At 33.8% G+C, this 23,762-nt stretch overlaps 1 protein-coding gene and 1 long non-coding RNA gene across 4 annotated transcripts; both read right to left on the reverse strand.

Annotated features, from left to right (window-relative positions):
- Positions 1-558: 558 nt before the first annotated feature.
- On the reverse strand, positions 559-9,845 carry LOC103492015 (uncharacterized). 2 transcript variants are annotated; one of them, XM_051080593.1, is made up of 7 exons: positions 9,646-9,845; positions 9,418-9,534; positions 8,432-8,908; positions 7,707-7,846; positions 7,490-7,610; positions 1,687-1,827; positions 559-823 (listed from the first exon to the last, which is right to left on the reverse strand). In XM_051080593.1, exons 1-7 carry the CDS (start codon positions 9,709-9,711, stop codon positions 740-742), a joined length of 1,146 nt encoding a protein of 381 aa, XP_050936550.1. In that variant the 5' UTR covers positions 9,712-9,845; the 3' UTR covers positions 559-739. The 2 variants fall into 2 exon arrangements, with proteins under 2 accessions (XP_050936550.1, XP_008450398.2); XM_008452176.2 differs by having other exon boundaries at positions 9,418-9,537.
- Positions 9,846-18,629: 8,784 nt separating this feature from the next.
- On the reverse strand, positions 18,630-19,904 carry LOC127147440 (uncharacterized). Of its 2 annotated transcripts, XR_007818483.1 has the most exons (4): positions 19,862-19,904; positions 19,380-19,498; positions 19,106-19,154; positions 18,630-18,787 (listed from the first exon to the last, which is right to left on the reverse strand). It is a non-coding gene; the product is annotated as an uncharacterized LOC127147440 (long non-coding RNA). The 2 variants fall into 2 exon arrangements; XR_007818482.1 differs by lacking the exon at positions 19,862-19,904 and having other exon boundaries at positions 19,380-19,851.
- Positions 19,905-23,762: the final 3,858 nt, after the last annotated feature.

Here is a 23,762-nt window from a genome sequence, read left to right on the forward strand (position 1 = left end):
GCTTGATACGGCAAGCTCACAAGTTACTTGATATGGCAAGCTAACAAAGGTGTTGGGTTTCAATGGTCAAACTCGTGGACTAGGTCCACAAGTACTACACCTATTTTTTAGGATAGTTTTGCACTTTCCTTTAGCTTTAGAAATGTGCTTGATTGACCCTATTTTTGAAATTTGTTTGTCCAACCATACTATTTGTGGAATTAACCCAATAGGGTGTGTTTACTAATTTAATGCTTCTAACAATGATACCAATATTCTACTAATAATCCAACTACATCTCTAATTAGGTAAGGGCCAGACTCCATGTCTCAGAAAGCAAAAGCCCCCTCTTGCAAAAATAAATGGCTTACAAACTTAATATAAGTTGAACAGAACAGAGTTCTAAGAAGACAGAGCAACATAAATTTAAAGCAATGCATAAACCAGGGAGTGAGTCGAGTCAACTTCAAAACTTTTCTTTTCATATTTGAAAAGAAATGACGAAAATAAGACCTAAACTAAAAATTCAAATGACCGAGAGGCTAAGATCAGTCTGATTTCATCCAGGGACGAAACAAGTTTCAAGAAGCATCTAATGTTATCAGATTTCGTTATATGCCAACAGGCAACTATATAATATGATTGTTTGGTTCCAAAATTTTCTAAACTAACGATACACCAAGCTAAGTGTTGCATACATTTTAACGTTAAAAAGTACCCAAAGCTGAAACAAACATGAAAAACAAATAAATAACCTATCCTATTGCTTTCTTGATGTAAGCTGCCTCAGATTGTACTTGGAAAACTCCTTATACTTCTCCACTACTCCAATCAAGCAAATCGTCTGAAGAACAAACAACAAAAAGTAAAAAACTTCATCTCAAAAAATTAGAGAACTTATCGACTGAGTCCAAGAGCAATCACAAGAGGCCAATAAACCACAAATCAGGCAAACGTGTAGAATATGCAAAACTGATCAGAAAGTAACTTTGTTGGCTAACTCACAAAAAGTAAGAAAGAAAGAAAGAAGGAAGAAGATTGAAGAAGATTGAAGAAGAAGAAAGAACACAGATTATTATTTACTCTTTTTTATTATTATTATTTATTACTTTTTATAGCCATGGGCTGCAAGCTAAATCTGATTCAGCCTAGCAGAAACATATGCTGATCAATTATCAAAGATGTTATTTACTTTTTATTTTTAACTTTTTATAGCTATAGGCTAACAAGTTCAATCTGATTCAACCTACTCTATTGGCATCCAGTCTCACCAAACAAGTGCTAAACTTGTGGTTCAGCAAATCTTCAGGTTCAAAGGCCATAGTTATTGCCTCCCAGTCAAACCTGCAGGTAAGACCAGTTCTACGAGACAGAGAGGTTCCGCAACAATTTCCTTTCGTTTGGGTAAGGGTAAAACTATAAACTTCAGTTCCAGCAGAATAAACTTCAAATCAAACAATTTCTTAAGAAAATGAAGAAAAATAATTTTTTGGTTAAATAAGTCAAGTTTGAAACCAAAATTAGATTGAATTCACAAAGCTAGGTCAGAGCCTCTCTAACCACAATATTTTGAACAGATAATTTGAAGCTGCACACATCCTCACTAAAGTAGGTGGCCATGGCAAACATTCACTAGACTGAATCATGTCCAAAGAGTAAAGAGAATTCTCCAAGATTAATTAGTTTCAATACACAAGAGATCCTCACCTTGACAATCTCAACCACAATGGTTTTTTCAGGATTGTTCAAATCAACTTTATGAGGCTCAGGAACAGCTTTTGCTACCGTATTAATTATAGTTGCTCTGTCAATGCCAGTATTTGCACGGGCCTCATACAATACTGCAAACTGCAAGAAAGTTCACAAAAATTTAGACAAAAATTTATGAGCATGCTAATAGTAGAATCCTCATGTCAAATCACAGTGAGACCCTGAAAAACAATAGAACATCTGTTGCATAGACCGACAAAGATCTCTTAGGAAAAGATATTAATGTTCATTTCTTGTAATGTATTGATATAGGATGTTAGTTTCTTTTATAAATCAACAAATAGTGTAGTCACTAAAATGCATTCTTCCAACTAGGAGGTTACAATTCAATCATACGACTAGGAGGTGTCGAAACGTGTTGGGTCAGATTCATTGAAACTACAACTGCTGAAATATTTTCTTTTACAAAGTTTTTCTAAACTTTGAAGTATCATTAAAAAGAAGAGAAGAAAAAGAGAATAATGCATCTGTCAACAAGTTTGCAACATGGAAAGATTTAGAAAAGTAATTTAAATCCACAAAACATTTCTAGAGTCAATAATAGATCATTGTTACAATCACTGAAGATAAAATTTCAAAATTATAAATTGTGTAGAACTAACCAACCAAAACTACTTTAAAAGCAACAAGACAAGATGAGACAATCAGGCATACACTCTCCTTATTTTCTACCTGGTTGACAACTTCATTTGCAACATTTAACATTTATAAGCATACACAACCTATTTGTATATACACAACCTTTAAATAAAATGATACTTTTAGCCTTCTGTATATGATGTTAGAATTATTAAAATTAGTAGGCTTAGCCCATTGGGAAGATTTACCCTAAATATTCTTTCCTTTTTTTATCTTTTTGTACTTTTCTATTTATTTCCTCTTGTACCTATTGTATGAATATCAGAAAATAATAAAACTAAAAATATCGTGGTTTTTTTCCCGGTTCTTGGGTTTCCACGTAAGCCAGTTCTGTGTTTATTGCTTTCAATATGATATCAGAGCGAAGCAACAAAGAACCCTAGAAAAAACTTTAGGCATCACTCGGACCAAAACAGCTGCTGTCGCCGCTGCCGTCGCCGTGGACACCACCATAGAAAAACTACTCCAACGGATTTAGACGCCGCCGATCTATCCAATGGGCCAACTCTCGCCGCCTTCCAGCCAGAAAGCACTTCACGCGCCGCCTCTGTCAGGCGTGTGGGCCCATGCACCGCCGTCCGTTAATCTCACCGCCCATCCCATCCACTTCTACGCATCGTCGCCTGTCCAACCGTCTCACCCTTCCGATCATCCGCTGCTGCACGCGCCGCCCATCGCCGCCGGACAGCAACCTTCAAAACTGTCAAATCTGTACAGTAGTGCAAATCTGTTCGTCGACCCTTTACAGCAACCTTTCTTCTATAGGAACGGGGCTGACCAACACCATAACAGATCAGGGATTGAGGAGGGCGAGTCATTGGCACCCTCCGGTTATGGACAGCCATATGTTCGTGGTCTCAGGATTAATCAAACCTACAAGAGAGCTGTTTTTTAAGTTAGTACATCCTTGGCACAGACCAATCTACCGATGTATTCCAAAAACCCGGTAATTTTGCTTCCTAACATGCCTTCAAATTATATAACTAACTTTGTTGCCTTTAGTGCTCGATCCTTGACCCATGATAATGGAAAACCAATTCTCGTTTGTGAGCACTGCAAGAAACAACGGCATACCAAGGATCAGTTGGAAACTCCACGGTTGGCCCCCAAGAGGTAACAAACGCTCCTCCAACGAGCAACAGAACTCAGGGCGTACCAATGTTAGGGAGACTGCCAGCACCTTTCAGCCCATTGGCCCTATTGCTAGTCAGACCAACTCTCCTACTCTAAATGCCATTGCTTAATCAGGTATGTCTTAATCCCTTGGCCTTATTAGTGTTAATGGGGCGAATCCTTGGATTGTAGACTCGAGGGCCACTGATCACTTGACAGGTTTCTCGGAGCACTTTATCTCGTATACCCCCTGTGCTGGTAATGAGAAAATCCGGATAGCCGATGGCTCTTTGGCCTCGATTGCTAGGAAAGGACAAATAGTCCTCTTTGACGGTTTCTTCCTTCAGAATGTTTTGCATGTGCCTAAGCTTTCTTACAATTTGTTATCTATCAGTAAGATCACCCGTGAGCTGCACTGTAAAGCTACTTTTTTACCTGAGTTTGTTTGCTTTTAGGACTTGAATTCGGGGAGGACGATTGACACTACCTAACATAGCAAGGGACTTTAGATCCTTAATGATGATACCTCTGGTAGTAGAATCTCTACGACTAGTTTACTATCTTCCTATTTTAGCACCTCTGAACATGACTTTAAGTTGTGGCATTTTCGGTTAGGTCACCCGAACTTTATATATATGAAATATTTGTTTCTCCATCTCTTTCTTAAAATAGATGTCTCCTCATTATCTTGTGATGTATGCATTTGGGCAAAACAACATCGTGTTTCTTTTCCCTCCCCATCATATAAACCCATACAACCGTTTACCCTTATCCATAGTGACGTGTCCCTCCAAGGTCACCACCTCATCTAGGAAAAGGTGGTTTGTAACCTTCATTGATGATCATACCCGTCTTACTTGGGTCTACCTTATAACCGATAAATCTGAGGTTTCCGCTATTTTCCAAAACTTCTATCACACCATTGAAACACAATTCCATAAAAAAATTGCTATTCTTCAGAGTGATAATGGTGTGAATTTCTAGCCTCTAAGGGGATTGTTCACCAAAACTTGTGTGCCTACACTCCTCAACAAAATGGAGTGGCAGAGTGAAAAAATCGTCACCTTCTGGAAGTAGCCCGTTCCCTTATGCTTTCCACCTCCCTTCCTTCATACCTATGGGGAGATGTTATTCTTACAACAACTCATTTAATCAATAAAATGCCTTCTCGTATCCTCCACCTTCACTCCCTTAGAATGTCTTAAGGAGTCCTACCCCTCAACTTGTCTTGTTTCAGAATGTGTTTGGGTGTACCACTTATGTCCATAGTTTTGGCCCTAATCAAACCAAATTTATCCCTCGAACTCAGGCTTGTGTGTTTGTTGGGTATCCCCCTCACCGGCGTAGTTATAAATGTTTTCACTCGCCGTCCAGGAAATACTTTGCCACTATGGATGTTACTTTCTGTGAGGACCGACCCTATTTTCCCATTAGCCATCTTCAAGGGGAGAGTGTGAGTGAAGAGTCTAACAGCACCTTTGAATTTATCAAACCTACTCCTAGTACCGTGTCTGACATTGACCCTCACCCTATAATCCTACCCACAAACCAAGTTCCTTGGAAAACATATTACAGGAGGAATCTCAGAAAGGAAGTTGGGTCCCTTACCAGTCAGCCGCTGGCTCCAGTCCAAGACTCCAAACCTCTTCGAGATCAAGGTATGGAAAACCCTACTGAACCTTGCACTAATAATACAATGAATGAGAATGACAGGTCTGATGTGACTGTTCTTGAAAATGTGGAAGAAAAGAACAGTAGTGATGAGACTGAGGTCAGAACAGAAACCAGTAACAATGAAGTTGAACAGGGTCATACAGGGAAACTTGACAAGTATGATCCTTCTCTTGATCTTCCTATTGCATTAAGAAAAGGTACTAGGTCTTGTACAAAGCACTCCATATCTAATTATGTGTCATACGAGAATCTCTCACTACAGTTCAGAGCTTTTACTGCCAACCTTAACCCTACCACAATACAAAAAAATATTCATATTACTTTAGAGTGCCCTGAATAGAAGAATGTTGTCATGGAAGAGATGAAAGCTCTTGAAAAGAATAACACTTGGGAAATCTGTGCTCTACCTAAATGACACAAGCCTGTGGGACGCAAATGGGTGTTCACTCTCAAATACAAAGTAGATGGAACACTTGACAGACACAAGGCAAGGTTAGTTGCAAAAGGATTTACTCAGACCTATGGTGTTGATTATTTAGAAACTTTTTCTCTTGTTGCTAAGTTGAATACTGTCAGAGTCCTTCTTTCTGTTGCTGTAAACAAAGATTGGCTTTTATATCAGCTGGATGTTAAAAATGCTTTTCTGAATGGAGATCTAGTAGAAGAGGTCTACATGAGGACTCTGTCTGGTTTTGAAGCCCAATTTAGTGAACAGGTTTGTAAACTTCAGAAATCCTTATATGGTCTGAAACAGTCACCCAGAGCATGGTTTGACAGTCCCAAAGATACAGTCAGGGACACTCTGATCACACTTTATTTACAAAAGTTTCCGAGAAAGGGAAGATTACAGTTCTGATAGTTTATGTGAATGACATCGTTTTGTCTGGAGATGATCAGGCAGAAATCAATCAACTTAAGCAGAGAATGGGTAATGAATTTGAAATCAAGGATTTGAGAAATCTGAAATATTTCCTTGGAATGGAGGTGGCCAGATCTAAAGAAGGCATCTTCGTGTCTCAGAGAAAATACACCCTTGATCTGCTAACCGAGACAGGTATGTTGGGATGTCGTCCCACTGAAACTCCTATCGAATTCAACTGTAAACTAGGAAACTCTGATGATCAAGTTCCAATTGATAAATAACAATATCAGCGCCTTGTGGGTAAATTGATTTACTTATCTCATACTCGTCCTGATATTTCCTTTGTTGTGAGTATTGTCAGCCAGTTTATGCAAGCTCTCTATGAGGAACACATGGAAGCTGTCAAAAGAATTCTGAGATACTTAAAAACGACACCTGGTAAAGGGTTGATGTTTAGAAAGACAGACAAAAAGACCATTGAGGCATATACTGACTCGGATTGGGCAGGATCTGTTGTTGACAGAAAGTCTACCTCCGATTATTGTACCTTTGTTTGGGACAATCTTGTAATTTGGAGGAGTAAAAAGCAAAGTGTTGTGCCGAATATAGAGCTATGAGTTTGGGAATATGTGAGGAAATTTGGTTCCAGAAAGTCCTATCTGATCTTCATCAGAATGTGAGACTCCATTGAAGCTCTTTTGTGATAGTAAAACTGCTATTAGTATTACTAACAACCCAGTTCAACATGATAGAACTAAACATGTTGAGATTGATCGGCATTTCATCAAAGAAAGACTTGAGAGTGGGAGTATATGCATTCCGTACATCCCTTCGAGCCAACATGTTGCTGATGTCCTCACCAAGGGGCTTCTCAGACCAAACTTCGACTTTTGTGTTAGCAAGTTGGGCCTCATTGATATTTACATCCCAACTTAAGGGGGAGTGTTAGAATTATTAGAATTAGTGGGCTTAGCCCATTGGAAAGATTTACCCTAAATATTCTTTCCTTTTTTATCTCTTTGTACTTTTCTATTTATTTCCTCTAGTACCTATTGTATGAATATCAGAAAATAATAAAACTAAAAACATCGTGGTTTTTCTCCTTCCACGTAAGTTGATTTCGTGTTTATTGCTTTCAATATATGAATATGAGAAATGAACATGTGAACTTGAATTCCAGTCATAAAAATGACCATAAAGCTAGAAACCAAATATGAAACACTCAATTCAGCACAACTCTTTCCAACACATGGTAGTGTTGAAATGATTCTATTCAAACAGTCATTGAATCTATAATTGTTCCCCAATCTTCATTTACACACTTGCCAAGAGATCCTTGTTAAACTTTTCTTTCCTGTTCTTTTTGTGTTGCATAGAAAATTAATCAGAAAGGAAGTGGCACCATGATATTGGAATTGAGAGAGTTCAAAAGGGAGTGTATAAGAAATATACCTTTACAGCATTTTGACTTTCAATAGGGAAGTTCTTTTCTATTAAAGGCTTTATTGCCCTCGTGATCTCCTCTACAGAAGCGTAGCATGCCACTTCAATTGGCAGAATTCTAAGTATGAACCTGAGTTATATCATATATATACAAAAGCATTTTAGTGATCCAGTATATGAATGGTTTCATGCACGTTCCATACAGAAACTCAACAACTATGCAAACCTTGATATGTGTTTCCTTGTTGAAGCAATAGATGTCATCATATGCTGCACAACAGCCTTAGGGCCAGGTTCTCCATCATTCTTCCGCATTTGGATAAAGACAACACCATTACATCCCGAATCAAGATTGAAAAAACGTCTCTGTATCACAATCCGTAATAAGCATATTGAATAACATAGGATCAGCTACCAGTCTGGATAACAAATAATATTGTATACTATAAAATAACTCAAGAAAACAATGCCATATCACAAATCTGTTGAAAAATACTAGCAGGCAAGTTATAATCGATGACAAGATTATTTACAAGTCAATATCCAATGATTTAACCCAATAACACATAAAAAGAAGAAAGAAAAATATTAAAATGGAGAAATTCTTAAACATAATGATAATACAAGCATCAGCATCATATTCTATCAACAGACAGAGAATCCTTGGTCCAGCAATTTGATCCACTTTATACATTTTGCAGACTTTTGTCAGATTAAGAAGGCGCAATGAACTTGACAATCTTAAATAAGATATTCATTTAACAAAGGAAGTGGTCTACTTTTATTCTTTCTTAAAGTATTAAGAACTGCGAAGTTTATCAAAACTGGAGCAGGCCTGTATAAAAAACCTACTCAAAATCCCATCAGACATGTTTGTCCAACTTATAATAACAAAAAATTATTAAAGATTAGAAACAAAAATAACCTTAGTATTGAAATTTTATAACCGACCTTGGTCTTGTCTCCCAATTCCTGAAGTTCAGCCTCAATCAATTGATCAATGGACTTCTCTTTTTCTTTTATATTACTTTTTGATGCATCTGCTTCAACGCAGTGTTTCTTATTTGGTGGCTCCTCAACTTCCTCCGATGGAACTTCAGGACACTTCATATCCCTTTCATTGTCATTCGATTTTTCCTCTTTTTGATTTTCAGGAGCTACAGTCTCCTCTTGATTAGGATTGACAACGTCAGTTGTTTCATTTTCATTAGAAGGTTCATTTTGCTCCTTGGGGGACTTAGACCCTTCCTCAGGAACCTTCTTATTTTCATCATCATCGCCCTTCTCCTCCTCCTCCTCCTCATTATCATCATCGTCTGAACTAGAAGACTCAGAATCTGAAAACTTAATTTTTTTGTTTAAAGGTTTATCAGCTAATTCTGTCAGCTTCACACCACAGTTCTTTCCATGGGCTAACTCGTCGAAAAACTGAAAATTTGAATAACGGAAGAAAAGAACTCTGTCACACTCTAGTAAACATAACAACATTAAAGCCTTCAAAAGAGATTTATATAGCATGTCCAGACCACCTTATGACACTCGACTAATCTCACAGAAAACCGCATGAACATGACATTTGAGTGTGAAGGAAAATTGTATGTAATTAATTGCTAGGTAGCAATTTATAACCCTACAATGGAACAATTTAGACTAAAAATCGACATAAAATCAGAGATGCTTTGTGATAAGCTTGAACACTTTCCGTTTACATTACCTCCACCAACTCTCTCTAATTATCTTAAATTACCCATTTCTCTGCCCCTTTACCTCTTTTAATATCTGCTATATCTAACAAGGCAAAAAAAAAAGTTTCCAATAGAAATGCTGCTTAATTGTAATCAAAACGCTATACATTCAAAAATTCATCTGCCACCAAATCATAACCCAGAAGAAGATAGCCGGGGAGGAGGGGGGGGGGTGGATTGGTGAAGTCATACGGAGTCAATAACGTTGATTGCTTCAATGGAGGCTTGGCGCTCTCGGCCGCCATCACAGGTGATAAAGAAACCTTGAACCCCTGGGCGTAATGGGTAATGACCCTTCTTCTTTACTGGCTTCTGAAAGGAGAAAAAGAAGAAAAACCGAAGAAATTAAATTAACAGACAATAGAATACAGAAGGTCCAAAACAAGAAAAATGAGAAAGAAGAAGAGATTGAGAGGTAACGTTGTGGGGAAGAAAACGCTGCTTCCTCTTCTTGCCACCGGCGGAGGGTTTGTTGTCGGCGGCCATTGAAGAGTGAACACTGAACACAAACAAGCTCTCAAGTTTGGAAGTTCGAACCAAAGAGAAACTGTATCCTATTTTCCAAAGGTTCTATACCTTCAAGGGTGAATATATAATTAAGCCTTAGGCACATTTTCACCAATATTAGCATATATAAATATAACAAAGTATATAAATATATTAATGATAAATTATAAGAGTCCTTTAAAAATATAAAAAAGCGACAAAATATTTACAACTTATATAACAATTCTAAAAACAGAATAAACTCACAGAGCCACTGTGTAAAATACTAAAAATGTCCTGTCAACAACGCCCGTCTAATATATTTGGTACAACAACGCGCGTCTAATACATTTGCTATACGATCGTTTATATTTGGCTACAATTTATTTAATTTTGTTATACGATCGTTTAGATTCGTTTATATAAACGATTTTTTTTTCAAAATATGGTACATCATCGTTTAGATTTGGCTATTGTTTCGTACACGTTTAGATTTGGTTACAATTTATTTTTTCAATTCTATCGTTTAATTTTGTTACACGATCCTTTAATTTGCTTACGTTTAAATTTGGTTACACGATCGCCCAAATCTAAACGATTTTTTTTTCAAAATATGGTAAATGATCGTTTAGATTTAACTCAAAATTTGGTACACGATCGTTTAGATTTGGTTACAATTTATTTTTTTCAATTCTATCATTTAATTTGGTTACGTTTAAATTTGGTTACACAATCGTTTAGATATGCCTACACGGTCGTTTAAGATTTGGCTAAACAATTTTTTTAATTTTGTTGGTACACGATCGTTTAGATTTCTCTACCGTTGATTTATTTTTTTTATACGATTGTTTACATTTGGCTACTCCAATCTAAATGATTTTTTTTCAAGATTTTTTATACATGATTTTCTAGATTTTGCTTTTTTCACACGATCGTTTCCAAATCTAAACGACGTAAAAAAAAAAAAAAAAAGAAGAAAGACGATAGAAAGATTAAACGACGTAAAAAAGAATCAGAAAAGAAGAAAGACGATAAAAATATTAAACGACGTAAAAAAGAATCAAAATAGAAGAAAGACAGTTGAAAGAAATCGCAAAATCAGAAAAGAAGAAATACGATGGAAAGAAATCGTAGTGGAAAAGAAAAAAGAAAAAAAGAAATACGATGGAAAGATTTAACGACGTAAAAAAGTAATTGGAAAATACGAAAGATGATAGAAAGAAATCATAGAAAAGAAGAAAGATGATGAAAGAAATCGAAGAGGAAGACGATGAAAAAAATTCCAAGAGAAAGACGATTTCATCGCAAGGAAGAAAAGAAAGATGGAAGAGCAAACTTGAAATATTTAAAAAATGTTAACTTTATGGTTTTGTTACACGGGTCATAAATAGTTTGGTGGTTTGTTACATTTATGTAAGTTTCCCTAAATTATACTGTAAATATCGATCATCACTAAAGTTTATGAACGATAGAAGTATGCTATAGACTTTATTATATTTATAATTTTTTAAAATATTGGTCATATACTTATTCCTAAAATTCTTATCTACTGTAATTATTTTTAGAAATTTATTCAAATTTTGGTAGGCTCAATTCATTTTATTTTTATGTTTTTAAAAACAAAAAATATATATAGAAAAACAATTAAAACATGTTCGGCTTACTTATTTTTAGAAACGGTTTTCATAAACAAACTTTTGAAATAGTCTACTTTCAAAATTAATAAATTATCATTTACTTTGTTTTTAATTTTATTTTAAGAATTTATGCATATAAGCTAAACTATCGCCTTTTCTAATTTGCAAACAAACCTAATTTTTAAATTTTAAAGTTCAAATTTATAACTTTAAATTGAAATCTAACGTATTTTTAAATAAATAAAAAAAGTAAGATAAATAGTCTTAAACCATATGCACCAAAATGATAAATAGTCTGTATTTTGAATGTTAACACACATACAACTACTATATTCCAATTTTTGTTAAAATATGCAAGTTTTAAAATCATTTGATGTTTGACTTATTATCTTTTCTTCTTATCGACCTTAATTAAAGTGTGCAATTTTATTTATTTATTTATTATTTTAAATAGACAAGTGCCAAATAGTTAAGAGAGTACGAGAATATTGAAGAAAAAAGGGGAGAATGATGGAAAAAAAAGAGGTAAAACAATATTACCAGTTCTGTTTATATAATCGTAAATGTATTTCTTTTTTTAACTTTTTTAGTTGAAGGGCATTTTTCTAAAATTTAAAAGTTTAGGGATATTTTTTAAACAAAACTTTAATGATTTTCCAAAACTAACATAAATATGAATTAATAAATAAATAAATAAATAAATAAATATATATATATATATATATATATATATATATATATATATATATATATATGTTTTGCTCGTTTTGGAGGTTTAAATGTATTTTTGAAATGTTTAAAACTTAACGAGATTTTTTTACGTAGTGTAAAATTCAAGGGCAATTTTTATAATTTAGCGCATTTTCAAGTTTCAAAATTTTAAAATGTAATGCCCGAGATTAGAAGGGATGTATCAATAAACTAATATCATATCTTAATGAGAGCCATCTCGAGGATATAAAAAGTATGGTTAAGAAAGACGTAAAAGAATTGAAAGTTATTAACTATACTAACAAAGTACCCCTTCACTTTTTATGGCTCAAGCATATGAACTCCAAAGTTATGAACGTTTAGCCTAGAGCATTTCCATATTGAGTGACCTCCTTGATTTTAGTGAGTTATCTACTCCAAAAAATAGTTTTGAAACATTTATGTGTTGGAATTTATGTCATGAAACTCATAATTTGTAGTCATATTATAGTCAATAAAGCCATTATTGAGAAATTATTAGTGAAATTGAATACAATAATCTTAAATCCAATAAAATAAGGCTCCAAGACTATTTTGAATAAACTAAAACTTTATGTAAAGACATAAATATGGATCAAATTCGAGTATATAGCCTAAATAGTCTATAGTATACAAGTAAGGTTAGGCACCTCATTTTGGGGACACTATGGATGCAACTCGTTTTGTAATTAGTACAAATGATATGATCCTGAATCGAGACATGAAAGTGAGGGCATCCTGTATAAAGAGTTTACATAAGACCGAACCATAAAATAGTAACTTTTACATTATAACGTCATTTACTGTTTAAAACTTATTATTTTAATTATTGATGACTAGGTAACTTAATCTTAAGCTAACTATGAACTTTTGTTTACACGAGATTATCCTCAGGTCTGCATAGGTGAGGGCAGCTCATCAATGTTGGCTCAATAAGCCTCTCATTTTTAGGGGTAAGACCGGGTGGTTGGCTGTGGACACAAAGTGAAAAACGGAATTCACTTCTACCCACTTTAGGGTTAGTAAATAGGTTGTTTCTTGAAGGTTTGAATCAAGTTTTGAACAAGGGGTCTCGCCCTCTCATTGGCCAAGAGGGATTTGGTTTATAGGTTGGACCTTAAACCAATTATTTAATAGTTAGATCAGTGGGACTTAAGGAGCAACATTTAGTCTCGAGGGTAAAACAGTATTCTGACCCAGTTGAGGTTACGAACAACCAATGAAGGATTAATTTACTAATCATGGCTATATCAGATGGACACAAATATATCCATAGTGAGGGGAGTGCAATTACGAGACTTTAGTGGAATGACTCATTAGTTAATAAATATTGATTAGCTGGTCTAAAAAAAGTTTAGCCAGCCAATCTCGAATTGTTGGATCCTATGATCTATAGGTCTATTAAGTTTCCCTACTAGCTCATATGGAATAACTTAGAACATTATGATGGAATTGGTCGAATTGTTCGAATTAGGAGAGGAGAGAGAAATTGACAAGTATATGTGATATAATTGATGGCTATCAAATTAGAGAAAGAACTTTATGTTTAATGAGATTTAAATATTAAAAATATGAATGGGGACTCTTATTCGGAAGCTCGGAATTAATGGAAATGGTCAAAGTTGTAAAGAGTAAAAGGATTAACTTTTTTAAAAGTAAAAATTTGACCGACAATATATTCAAATGTGATTTGAATTTAGAAAAAATGAATGTGGATTCATGCTCGAGAGGTCAAAATTAGTCAAGATGGACAAAATGGTAAAAAGTCAAAATGTTGACTTTGTGTTTGGAAAAGAACCAAATGACCATTTTGCCCTTTGCCCTAAGTTAATAGAAAAATCTAACATTTTGTTGGATAATTCCACTAACTCTAGTGGGCTAGTTGTTGCCATTTGATGAAGAAAAAAAGTCCACTAAAGAAAGTGGATTTTGAGTTGTTGGGCTTTGATATTGCATGGACATGAATTTCGCATGTATTTTTCTTATAAATAGGGTCTTTCAATTCATTTGACGGGTTGGATATTTTTTGGGCTCTCTTAAGAATTTAGACTTTCATTTCTTCTTCTTCACTTTATTATAAAAGAAAAAGAAAGGAGAAATTCTTCCTAGCCCAATTCCACTTTATTTCCATCTCTAAATGTGTCAGGAAAGATTTGAAATGGCTTTAGTGGAGGCTACTCCGTACAATCTGACATTGAGAAGAATGTCAGGAGAAATACGTCGGGGGATCCATTCTCGACCTGCAACCAGCATGGCATCAAGAAATTCCTTCTCCCGACGTCGATATGGTGCAATGATAAAATGTCAGAACAACCTAACCCTCGACGTGACGTCTATACGTCGGCAGTAGGCCACTACCGACATCCTCTTTAGGCGTCAAGAAAATGTTTCTCCCAACGCTACGTCGGTAAAATTTTCCACGACGTTTTTAATAACACATCGGGGGAAGGGCACTGATTCCAACGCTTTATGTTCATCAGGAGATAATTTAAATATAATTTTTTATTGAATTTTTCTTTATTCAATCGTACAATAGTCTTTTCGATTCCAAATTTATTTAAATTGAATAAATTGTACAAAATAAGTAACAAACTACTAAAAATTATATAAAATACTAAATCTAAAATAAATATATTATAATTAAATGTTACATTGTCTAAGAATGTTTTAGAAAAATTACATAGAAAAGAAAAAGTACATTTGTCTCCTAATGGCCGCAGATGCCATATTACAACAAATTCACACCTACAATGACAAAAGTAAATTTAGATATACATATCACTGAATAACGCAAAGTAAAAAACTTAAAAGTTGAAAAATACATACCGCAAGTGTTCATGGTCCTCTATGTGTCCGACTCATTTCTTCTATCATGCATTTCTTCCATTTGTTGTGTGTGCAGCTTCGATGTTCTTCTCTATTCTTCAATCATGCGTTTAGCTTCTTCAAGCTTGAGTCTTTGCTACTCAATCAAGACTTTAGCTTCTTCGACCTCCCTAGCTTGCAAAAATAAGGTCGAAGAACTACTAGCACAACTCTTACAAGACTTGGGCATGGGCCATAACCAAGATCTTTTGAGTACATTTACCAAAATGGTCTTGCATATCTCGTCCCCAAAGAGTGGTTGAGAACCCCTTAAGGTGGGTTGGCACTAGAGTTCTAGCATTTGATTTTGCAACAAATTTTGTAATTAAGTTATGAAGGTATAAATAAAAGTACAAAATAAAACAAAAGTACTGCTAGAACTTACATCCTCAACGACCTGCGAAACGAATTGGCCACTCTGAGCGTGTGTTTCCTGAATAACTCCATATGGTCGACTGGATTACCTCATTTTTTGGTGAGCTCGTGTTGTTGTTGTAGAAACGACTTAGACCTACTACTATAGTTGTAATGTTGCTTTTGTCTAGCAGCCTTGTTCGTCAGTGATTGCTCCTGCATGGAAACAATTGTTAAAGTTATACATACAAAAAAGTTAAATGAAATAATGTACCATTACAATATATATAAATCTCACCTGAAATGCACGACTCATAAGTGATCGTATAGGAAGTGTCAATCTTCCAAACGTTCCACCAATCTATGTGGTGGGTTGGCACATGCCTATTTTGGGTCGCTATACTTTTTGAAATGTCTATGACAGTCTCCCCTAAACTACTTGAAAGAAGTGAGCATTTGATGCTCAGCAAATCTATTCAGTGCTTGATCGTTGAAATCAAGCACGAAAAAGCGCTACATATTATAGAACACCACACATTAGCTTGGTTTATACTTCTTTATGTTTAAAATGAAAACAAATTGTTTACTGCATGTACTTGTAGAGCGCCATGGAAAACCTCAATATATTCTCGTCCAACATCAGCCCACCTAAGGCAACAGACTAAAAATGTATCTCTCTCACACACACCAATGGTATTGATGAACCGAACAACATGTGGAGATATTGACTTCTCCGCTCCTCAGGCTATGGTAATCAGAATCTTACCATGCTTATGAAGGTACCTCTCCAATTCAAAAATATTCAATACAACCAAACCCTTCAATTTTCAATTCAGCTCCCCCTCCCCCCTCAAATTTTCAATACAACCCACCTCAAATTTTCAATTCAAACCCCCCTCGAATTTTCAATATAACTCTCGCTCCCTTTTAAATTTTCAATACAACCCCCACAAATTTAATTAATATAATAAACTTAATTAAATTCAATCACAATCTTAATTTCAATCTAAAATTAATTCTTAAATTCTAAAAATAATTCAAATTCAAATTCAAAAACTAAATCCTAAAACTAATTTAAAGTCTAAATCCTTAAACTAATTCTAATTCTAATAATGTAAATCCTAAAGGGCATGTTTAGGGAAAGCAAAAGAAAGGAAAGGAAGAAGGGTCTCTTTAGTCCTTTCCCTAGGGAAGGAATAGGGATTTAATCCCTCCTGTTTTTCCTTCTCAATTAGTCTCTTTCTTCCATTCAATCCCTCTTCCATCTCTTTCCTTCCTCTCAATCTCCCTTCAAATCCCACATAACCCTTCCTCACCTTTCAAATTAATTTTTTTATTTCATTTTTTCTTTGGATAAGTATACATCAAAAAGTACACGTGGCTATGAGAAAAGCTATTACAAACAGTAATTTTTCTAGAAAAAAATTAAACAAAGCAAATGGTACTTTTCTTTGCCTTTTGGAAACTTACATATATTATTATTAGCATCATTATTGTGGCATTTTTATATATACAAAATGAATCAAAATATTTGCAAGAGATAGTAAAATTTTAAATTCTATCTATGTCTAAATTTTGGTATATTTTGTAAATATTTTGCCAATTCTACTTTTTTTTAACATTGTCGATGTTATTGTTATTAATAATTAGAAATGCATTTTGAGATATAAATTATGTGTAATGAGTGAAATGGTCCTTCATCTCTTCCTAAAGTTGTTTCTTGTATTACCATTATTATTATTTAACTAATTTATTTTTGGAGTTTATCCAAAATTAGTTCATTTTTTATTCATAGATTAGTTCACCTAATGATGTTTTTTCTTTACCTTCAACTAATAATTAATTAATTCAACAAAATAAATATTAGATTAATTTATGTATATATTATTTGAAATGTCTAATTTAGTTTTTGTTTTAGTAAGTTGTAATTTTTGTTGTTATTATTATTATTATTCCCCATTAGTTATGTAATAGAAGTATCTTTAAATATGTAGATTGTATGGCAATTCTATGACATGCATATGTCATCAAATTTTTCGAGATTGCACTTACAATAAATAAATAAATAAATAAATATATATATATATATATATATAAGAGGTATAATTTATTCACATGTAATGCATCCATTAATTTATTGGCACGGACCGTTTACATCCAAAACGTTGAAAATTGACATCGTATTTACAAAAACTAATGGAACATATTTTTCGAAAAAAATTTAACAATTTCGATAAATTAAAATTATGAATATTTGTGTATTGGATTTAGAATATAAATTTAAAAAAATTACAAAATACGGATTTTTAAAAAATTAATAAAAAAGTAATTTTCATAATTCTTCCCTCATACAAGGATTATCATAATCCTTACATTTTCATAACCCAAGAATTATCACAATCCTTTCCCCCTCTATTCCCTTTCCTTTCCTTCCCCCAAATGGCCCCTAAGTATAAAGCAAAACTAAAACTAACCAAAACTTACTGGAATTAGGAGAGGCGGTGGCAGGCAACGACGAGCGGTGGACTTCTCCTTTCTTCTTCTCGGTCTCCCTCAGTCTCTCTAATTTCGTTTCTCTTTCGATTCTATGATTTACAGAACTGAAATAGTGCTTTTATATGAGAACTCCCAATGTAGCACGAAGATGTCAGGTAAGATAGCCTATTCCCGATGCCATTAGTAATGTGTTTGGAATAAAGCACCTCTATTCCCAACGTTTTACCAAGGGCATCAGGACTCACTACAAGAAATTGTGTTTTTAGTGACGCACCAAAAACGTCACTAAAACTCAAAAATACGTCGCTAAAAGTATTAGCGACGCAAAGTCGTTCGTCGCTAGGACTGTCGCTGATTCCGCGTCGTTAAAAGTTTTAGCGACGAAACAATTATGCGCCGCAAATGATATGCTTTTAGTGACGTTTCCGCGTTACTAAAAGCCTACTTTTAGTAACATATATTATGTCACTATTTATTTTTTATAGTGACGTTTTACACTCGCCACTAAAGATGAAGTTTTAGTGACAAATAATGTTGTTGCTAAAGGTTAATTTGGGACCATTACAAATATTTTTTGTGACATATTAAAGTGCGTCACTAAAAATTCCAACCTTTTTTTTAAGAAAAAACCAATGCTTTTTAAAAGTATTTTATTATATAAAAAATAATTTTTAATTTATTATATAAAAACCTGTTATACAATCTCAAATATAATTATATTGCATATGTTTTGCATTCCAACAATGATATACAACATGATCAACTCAAACAACACATAAACAAGAATGTAAGCTTTCCATCAATTGAACCATTTATGTTTCTTCAATCAACCCAATCTTTTAAAAGAACTAACAAATTGCATATATATGCTTAAACATACATATAGTTGATCATTACAATACTAGTTGTTCAAGAAACACAAATTAATTAAAGAAGCTTGAAACTCAATGACCTTGTATGAACTTGGTTTCAAATACAAACTTGGATTCCACAACCTAAAAGAAAATACAAAAACATCAAGTTAAAAATAAGCAATCAATTAGAGAAAAACTTAGAACAGATAAGCAATCACTAGAGTATTGAAGCAAATTACCAAAATATAAAGTATTAAAAATTAAGCCAATATAAAATGAAGTATATCCAAATACACACGGTACGCATTCAAGTCGTGGTACAATGGATGTTTCTGAGAGCTACAATAGTCTAATGCTTTAGCAATATATAAAGCAACTCTTAATCTCATAGCACACTCAATGGTCTGATTCTCCCATATAAATGTTGAATTGTAAGAGGAGAAAAACAAAATAGTTTACCTTTCTTTTAATAGCATTACACAATCATCGCTTGAAAGATTCCTCCTTCCTAGCCATCGAACAAACACTGGCAATAAGTCTTAGGCAACACAACATATGTTCTATTGAATTCAACATTTTCAAACAAACTAAAGTTTCACATTTTATTTATAGTTTGTTTACGCTATGACTATCATGCAATTATTATACAACTCAATAGAAACCATAAACAAAAGATCAATAGAAAATCAACCAAAGGAAACAGAAGCAATATATAATGAAAAAAGAAAAGCACCTCAACTAGAGCTAGGGTATTCAAGTTAGGAGTCAACGTTGGCTTTACTCCTGTGTTTGCAAAGACTTCTTTTGGTGTCCTATTACAAATGCAAGAATAATTATAGTAGCAAATTAAACCTGCAACATTGAAGTGAAGGAGAGACTATTTGTCAATACTGTTTCCAGAATATTATCAGTAAAGCTACCAAAGATCAGTGAATAAACTTAGCAAACTTTGCTAAAATAGGCCTTGGTCTCAGTCTATCCTCTGGATCATTACAATATGATAGAACAATGAAAAGTTCATAAAAATGGCATTGGAAAAACATGAAATGAAAACCATTTTGTTCAATACTAATAGACATAAACATGAAATCTCTCTTTGGCCTTGATTTCCTAATCCAAACAAACAAAAATCAATTAAAAATCATCCAAATGCTTCACTAAGGCATTTCATCAAACACATTGTAAGCTACCAAACACATGTAAACTTAGACAAACCTTGCTAAAATTGGCCTTGGTCTTGGTCTATCCTCTAGATCACTACATTATGATAGAACAATGAAAAGTTCACAAAAATGGCATTAGAAAAACATGAAATGAAGACCATCTTGTCCAGTACTACTTGTTCAAGTGTCTGATGCCATGCAACAAGTGTCGAAGGAACGAGATATATTATTTGATTTTTTCATTGTTTTTGACACTGTGAGGCACCATGTTGAGACCAGGTTCCCTTTTTTCGATGTCCTCGTGCATTACGTTGGGGGAGGTGGAGCAATTAGATAATAATTTCATTTTTTTCGACGTCATTTAGATAGACGTCGGCATAATTGAAACTAGTCTCGACGTTATTTTACATGACGTCAAGGAAAATGAAACTATTATTTAAATCTTCTACCTTCCCCGATGTGTAAGTGTTAGGCATCGGAGATGGTCTAGCCGTCTCCGACGTCATTAATAATCTTGGGAAGGATTCATGTTCTCGACATACCCCTAAAGGCGTCGCGGTAGACCATTTCTCCCGATGTTTGTTTCTCCGACGATGTTTTATTCATCGGAAGAGTCCCGATTTCTTGTAGTCTAGTGGTGGTTCAAGTAACAATCAGAGGTTTGAATGTAATTTTCCTTAAAAACCCTAATTTCTAATTAATTTAGGGTTTAGAACTTTGCATGTTAATCTTAAGTAATTAGAGTAAAATTTAGATCCAATTTCTACTATGCATGTCTAAAGACCATCATTATGAAAAGTCAAAACTAATATTATAATCTTGAAAACGATAGGGATATTTCTTATCTCAAACAACTTTCAAATGTATAGCTTAACTAACATATGGATGTATAAGTTGGTGAGTTTGAATCCCTTACTCTCATTGTACTCAACAAACAAACAACAATATACATAAAAGGAAAAAAAATTATAAAGGTGAAAAAATAGACAAAACTTGGGTCAATTTAATTTTTGAAAATTATTTAATTTTTGGTGTTTAGTTTTCAAAAATTAAGTCTACAAACACATTGTGCCTAAAAAATTTCTTATTTCTTGTTTCTTGTTTATTTTAATAAGGGTATAAGAATAACTCGAATAACCCGACAAATCGGACTATCAAATCCATATTATATGGGTTATGTTGGGTTAGCTTAAAATGTGGGTTTAGTTGGATTGAAAATTTTGATATTTTTCGGGTTGGTCTGGGTCTCGGGTTGGGGGTTGAAAAAATCGGTTTAACCCAACTCAACCCAAATTAATAATATATATAGGAGTCTTTTCAAAAATATAACAAACCATTAAAATATTTACACTCTATAGACAATTTAAAAAACGAAAAAAAACTCACAAGCCCACAATGGAAAATACCAAATATACCTCAGCCAACACGTGATTAATCGACCACACACGTGCATAAGTAATCCTATTCTAAACGATCGTGTGCTATAGTCTAAATGAATGGTCTACGATCATTTAGGTCATGATACACGATCATGTAGTTCTTTTTTACGATGAAAAAAAGACTTCAATTTTAAATATTTGTGTTGACTGTGGTAAGCGATCTTTTAGATCATATCCACATGATAATGTAGTTCTTTTAAAACGATATGGGTAAAGAGCTTTAAATCTAAACGATCGTGTTAACCATGCTAAGTGATCGTGTTAATTATGGTAAGCGATTATTTGGATCATATTAGGGATATTCAAAAAAGTCGTAACTTGACCAACTCGGCTTATCCAACCCAAGCCGGTTCAATTTTGTGCTGGTGTTGGATTGGATTAGAAAAAATAGAAAAATAAAATTTTGGGTTGAATAGTCGAGTTGGACTGATAAGGGGCCAAGTTGGCCCAACCCGACCCAGCTATATATATACACACATAATATAGAGGGAAATTTTCATAAATATAACAAACTACTAAAATGTTATACACACATAATATAGAGGGAAATTTTCATAAATATAACAAACTACTAAAATGTTTATGGTCCGTGTAACAAATCCCATAAAATTAGCCATTTTTTAAATATTTCAGGTTTGTCTTTCCGTATTTCTTCTCCTCCTTCTGCGATTTTTTCTATCTACCTTTTTTCCCTTCCAACGATTTCTTTCAATCGTCTTTCTTCTTTTTCTTTCTTTTTTTTTACGTCGTTTAGATTTTGGTAACCATATCTAATTTCTTATTATCGTCTTTCTTCTTTTTCTTTTTTTTCTTTTTTTTCTTTTTTATTTTTTGTGATTTCTTTCCATCATCTTTTTTCTTTTTCTCTTCTTTTTGTCGTTGCGATTTCTTTCCATCATATTTCTTCTTTTCCTTTTTTTTATTCGTTTAGAGTAGGGTAACCAAATCTAAAAAATCGTGTATAAATAATCTTGAAAAAAATCATTTAGATTGAAGTAGCCAAATATAAACGATCGTGTAAAAAAAATAAACGATCGTGTACCAAAAGCATAAAAAAATTGTTTAGCCAAATCTAAACGATCGTATACCAAAGAATCTTAAAAAAAAATAAACGATCGTGTAAAAAAATCTAAACGATTGTGTAACAAAAGAATTTTGAAAAAGATCGTTTAGCCAAATCTAAATGATCGTGTACCAAATTAAACGATAGAATTGAAAAGATAAATCACTTAAATTTGGCTATCCAAATCTAAATGATCGTGTAACCAAATTAAACGATAGAATTGAAAAGATAACCCAAATCTAAACGATCGTGTATCAAACAATAGCCAAATCTAAATGATCGTGTACCAAATATATCACGCACGTTGTTGACGGCGGTTGACGAGGCATTTTTGGTATTATCCATTGTTGGTTTGTGGGCTTTTTCCGTTTTTGAAATTGTTTTATACAGTGTAAATATTTTATCGTTTGTTATATTTTTTTTAAAAGATCTCATTATTTATATACACATATATAAAGCTTAAAACCTAAACAAAAAGAAAAGTCGTCTTCCTCTTCATTCCACTCCACTTCGCGCGCCCTATCTCCTTCAACCTCTTCATCATTTGCATGGTGCCATCTGCTCTAGCCAGCTATTCGTCGTTTGCCCCCTCTTTGTATATCCTCTCCTTCAGCCAGCCTCTCTGTTGTTTGCCTCCCTCTTCGCCTCTGCCTCATATAGCCTCTCCGTCGTTCGTCCTTCTCTAACGTATATAAGGTTTGATCTTGAATATTATTCCTTAGCTTTCATTGAAGTCAACTCATGATTTTTTGGGTTTAGTTTTGATGAGGTATTAATTACACCACAAGATGAAATTTAGGGTTTGTTTGGAAGAAATTGAAAATTATTTAAGCTTTAAATATATGATAATAGGAATGGGTGGGGTTGACCCTTGCATAGTGAACCGGTAGGGTTCATTTTTTACTAACCCAGATACTTTGGGTTGGTTCATAATTTTCCACCAACCCGGCTTATGTATACCCCTAGATCATATCCACACAATCGTGTAGTTCTTTTTAAATGATGAGAAAAGAGCTTTAAATCTAAACAATCGTGTTAACTATGGTAAGCGACCGTTTAGATTATATCAACGCGATCGTTTAGATTATATCAACACGATCATGTAGTTCTTGTTAAACGATGAGAAAATGGCTTAAAAAATAAACAATCATGTTAACCATGTTAAACGATCATGTTGACAACTTTGTCCCGAGTTTTAAAACTCGAGGTGATCTTGGATAACTTTACCCCAAATTTTAAAATCTTTTCCTTCTATTTTTCATACCGGGGTACTTGCTAAATCTTTCCTTCTTGACAATATTAGAAATCATCCTCTTGTGTTGAATGATATACCCAGGAAAAAAAACAATACGACCCGACAACCCAACTCAATCCGACACATATGTTAAGGGTTAGGTTGGTTGGGAATACAATTTGGGTTATTCAGATTGCAAACTCAACAAACTCAAAAA

The sequence above is a fragment of the Cucumis melo genome, chromosome 2 (assembly GCF_025177605.1).
Source record: "Cucumis melo cultivar AY chromosome 2, USDA_Cmelo_AY_1.0, whole genome shotgun sequence".
NCBI lineage: Eukaryota > Viridiplantae > Streptophyta > Magnoliopsida > Cucurbitales > Cucurbitaceae > Cucumis > Cucumis melo.

Excerpts from the sequence above, each read along its gene's own strand:
- LOC103492015 (XM_008452176.2), bottom strand. The coding sequence starts at position 9,711 with ATGGCCGCCGACAACAAACCCTCCGCCGGTGGCAAGAAGAGGAAGCAG. Across the intron at positions 9,538-9,645 it reads AGCGTTTTCTTCCCCACAAC|AAGCCAGTAAAGAAGAAGGG; the intron begins GTTACCTCTCAA and ends TTCTCCTTTCAG. Across the intron at positions 824-1,686 it reads TTGTGGTTGAGATTGTCAAG|ACGATTTGCTTGATTGGAGT; the intron begins GTGAGGATCTCT and ends TTTGTTCTTCAG.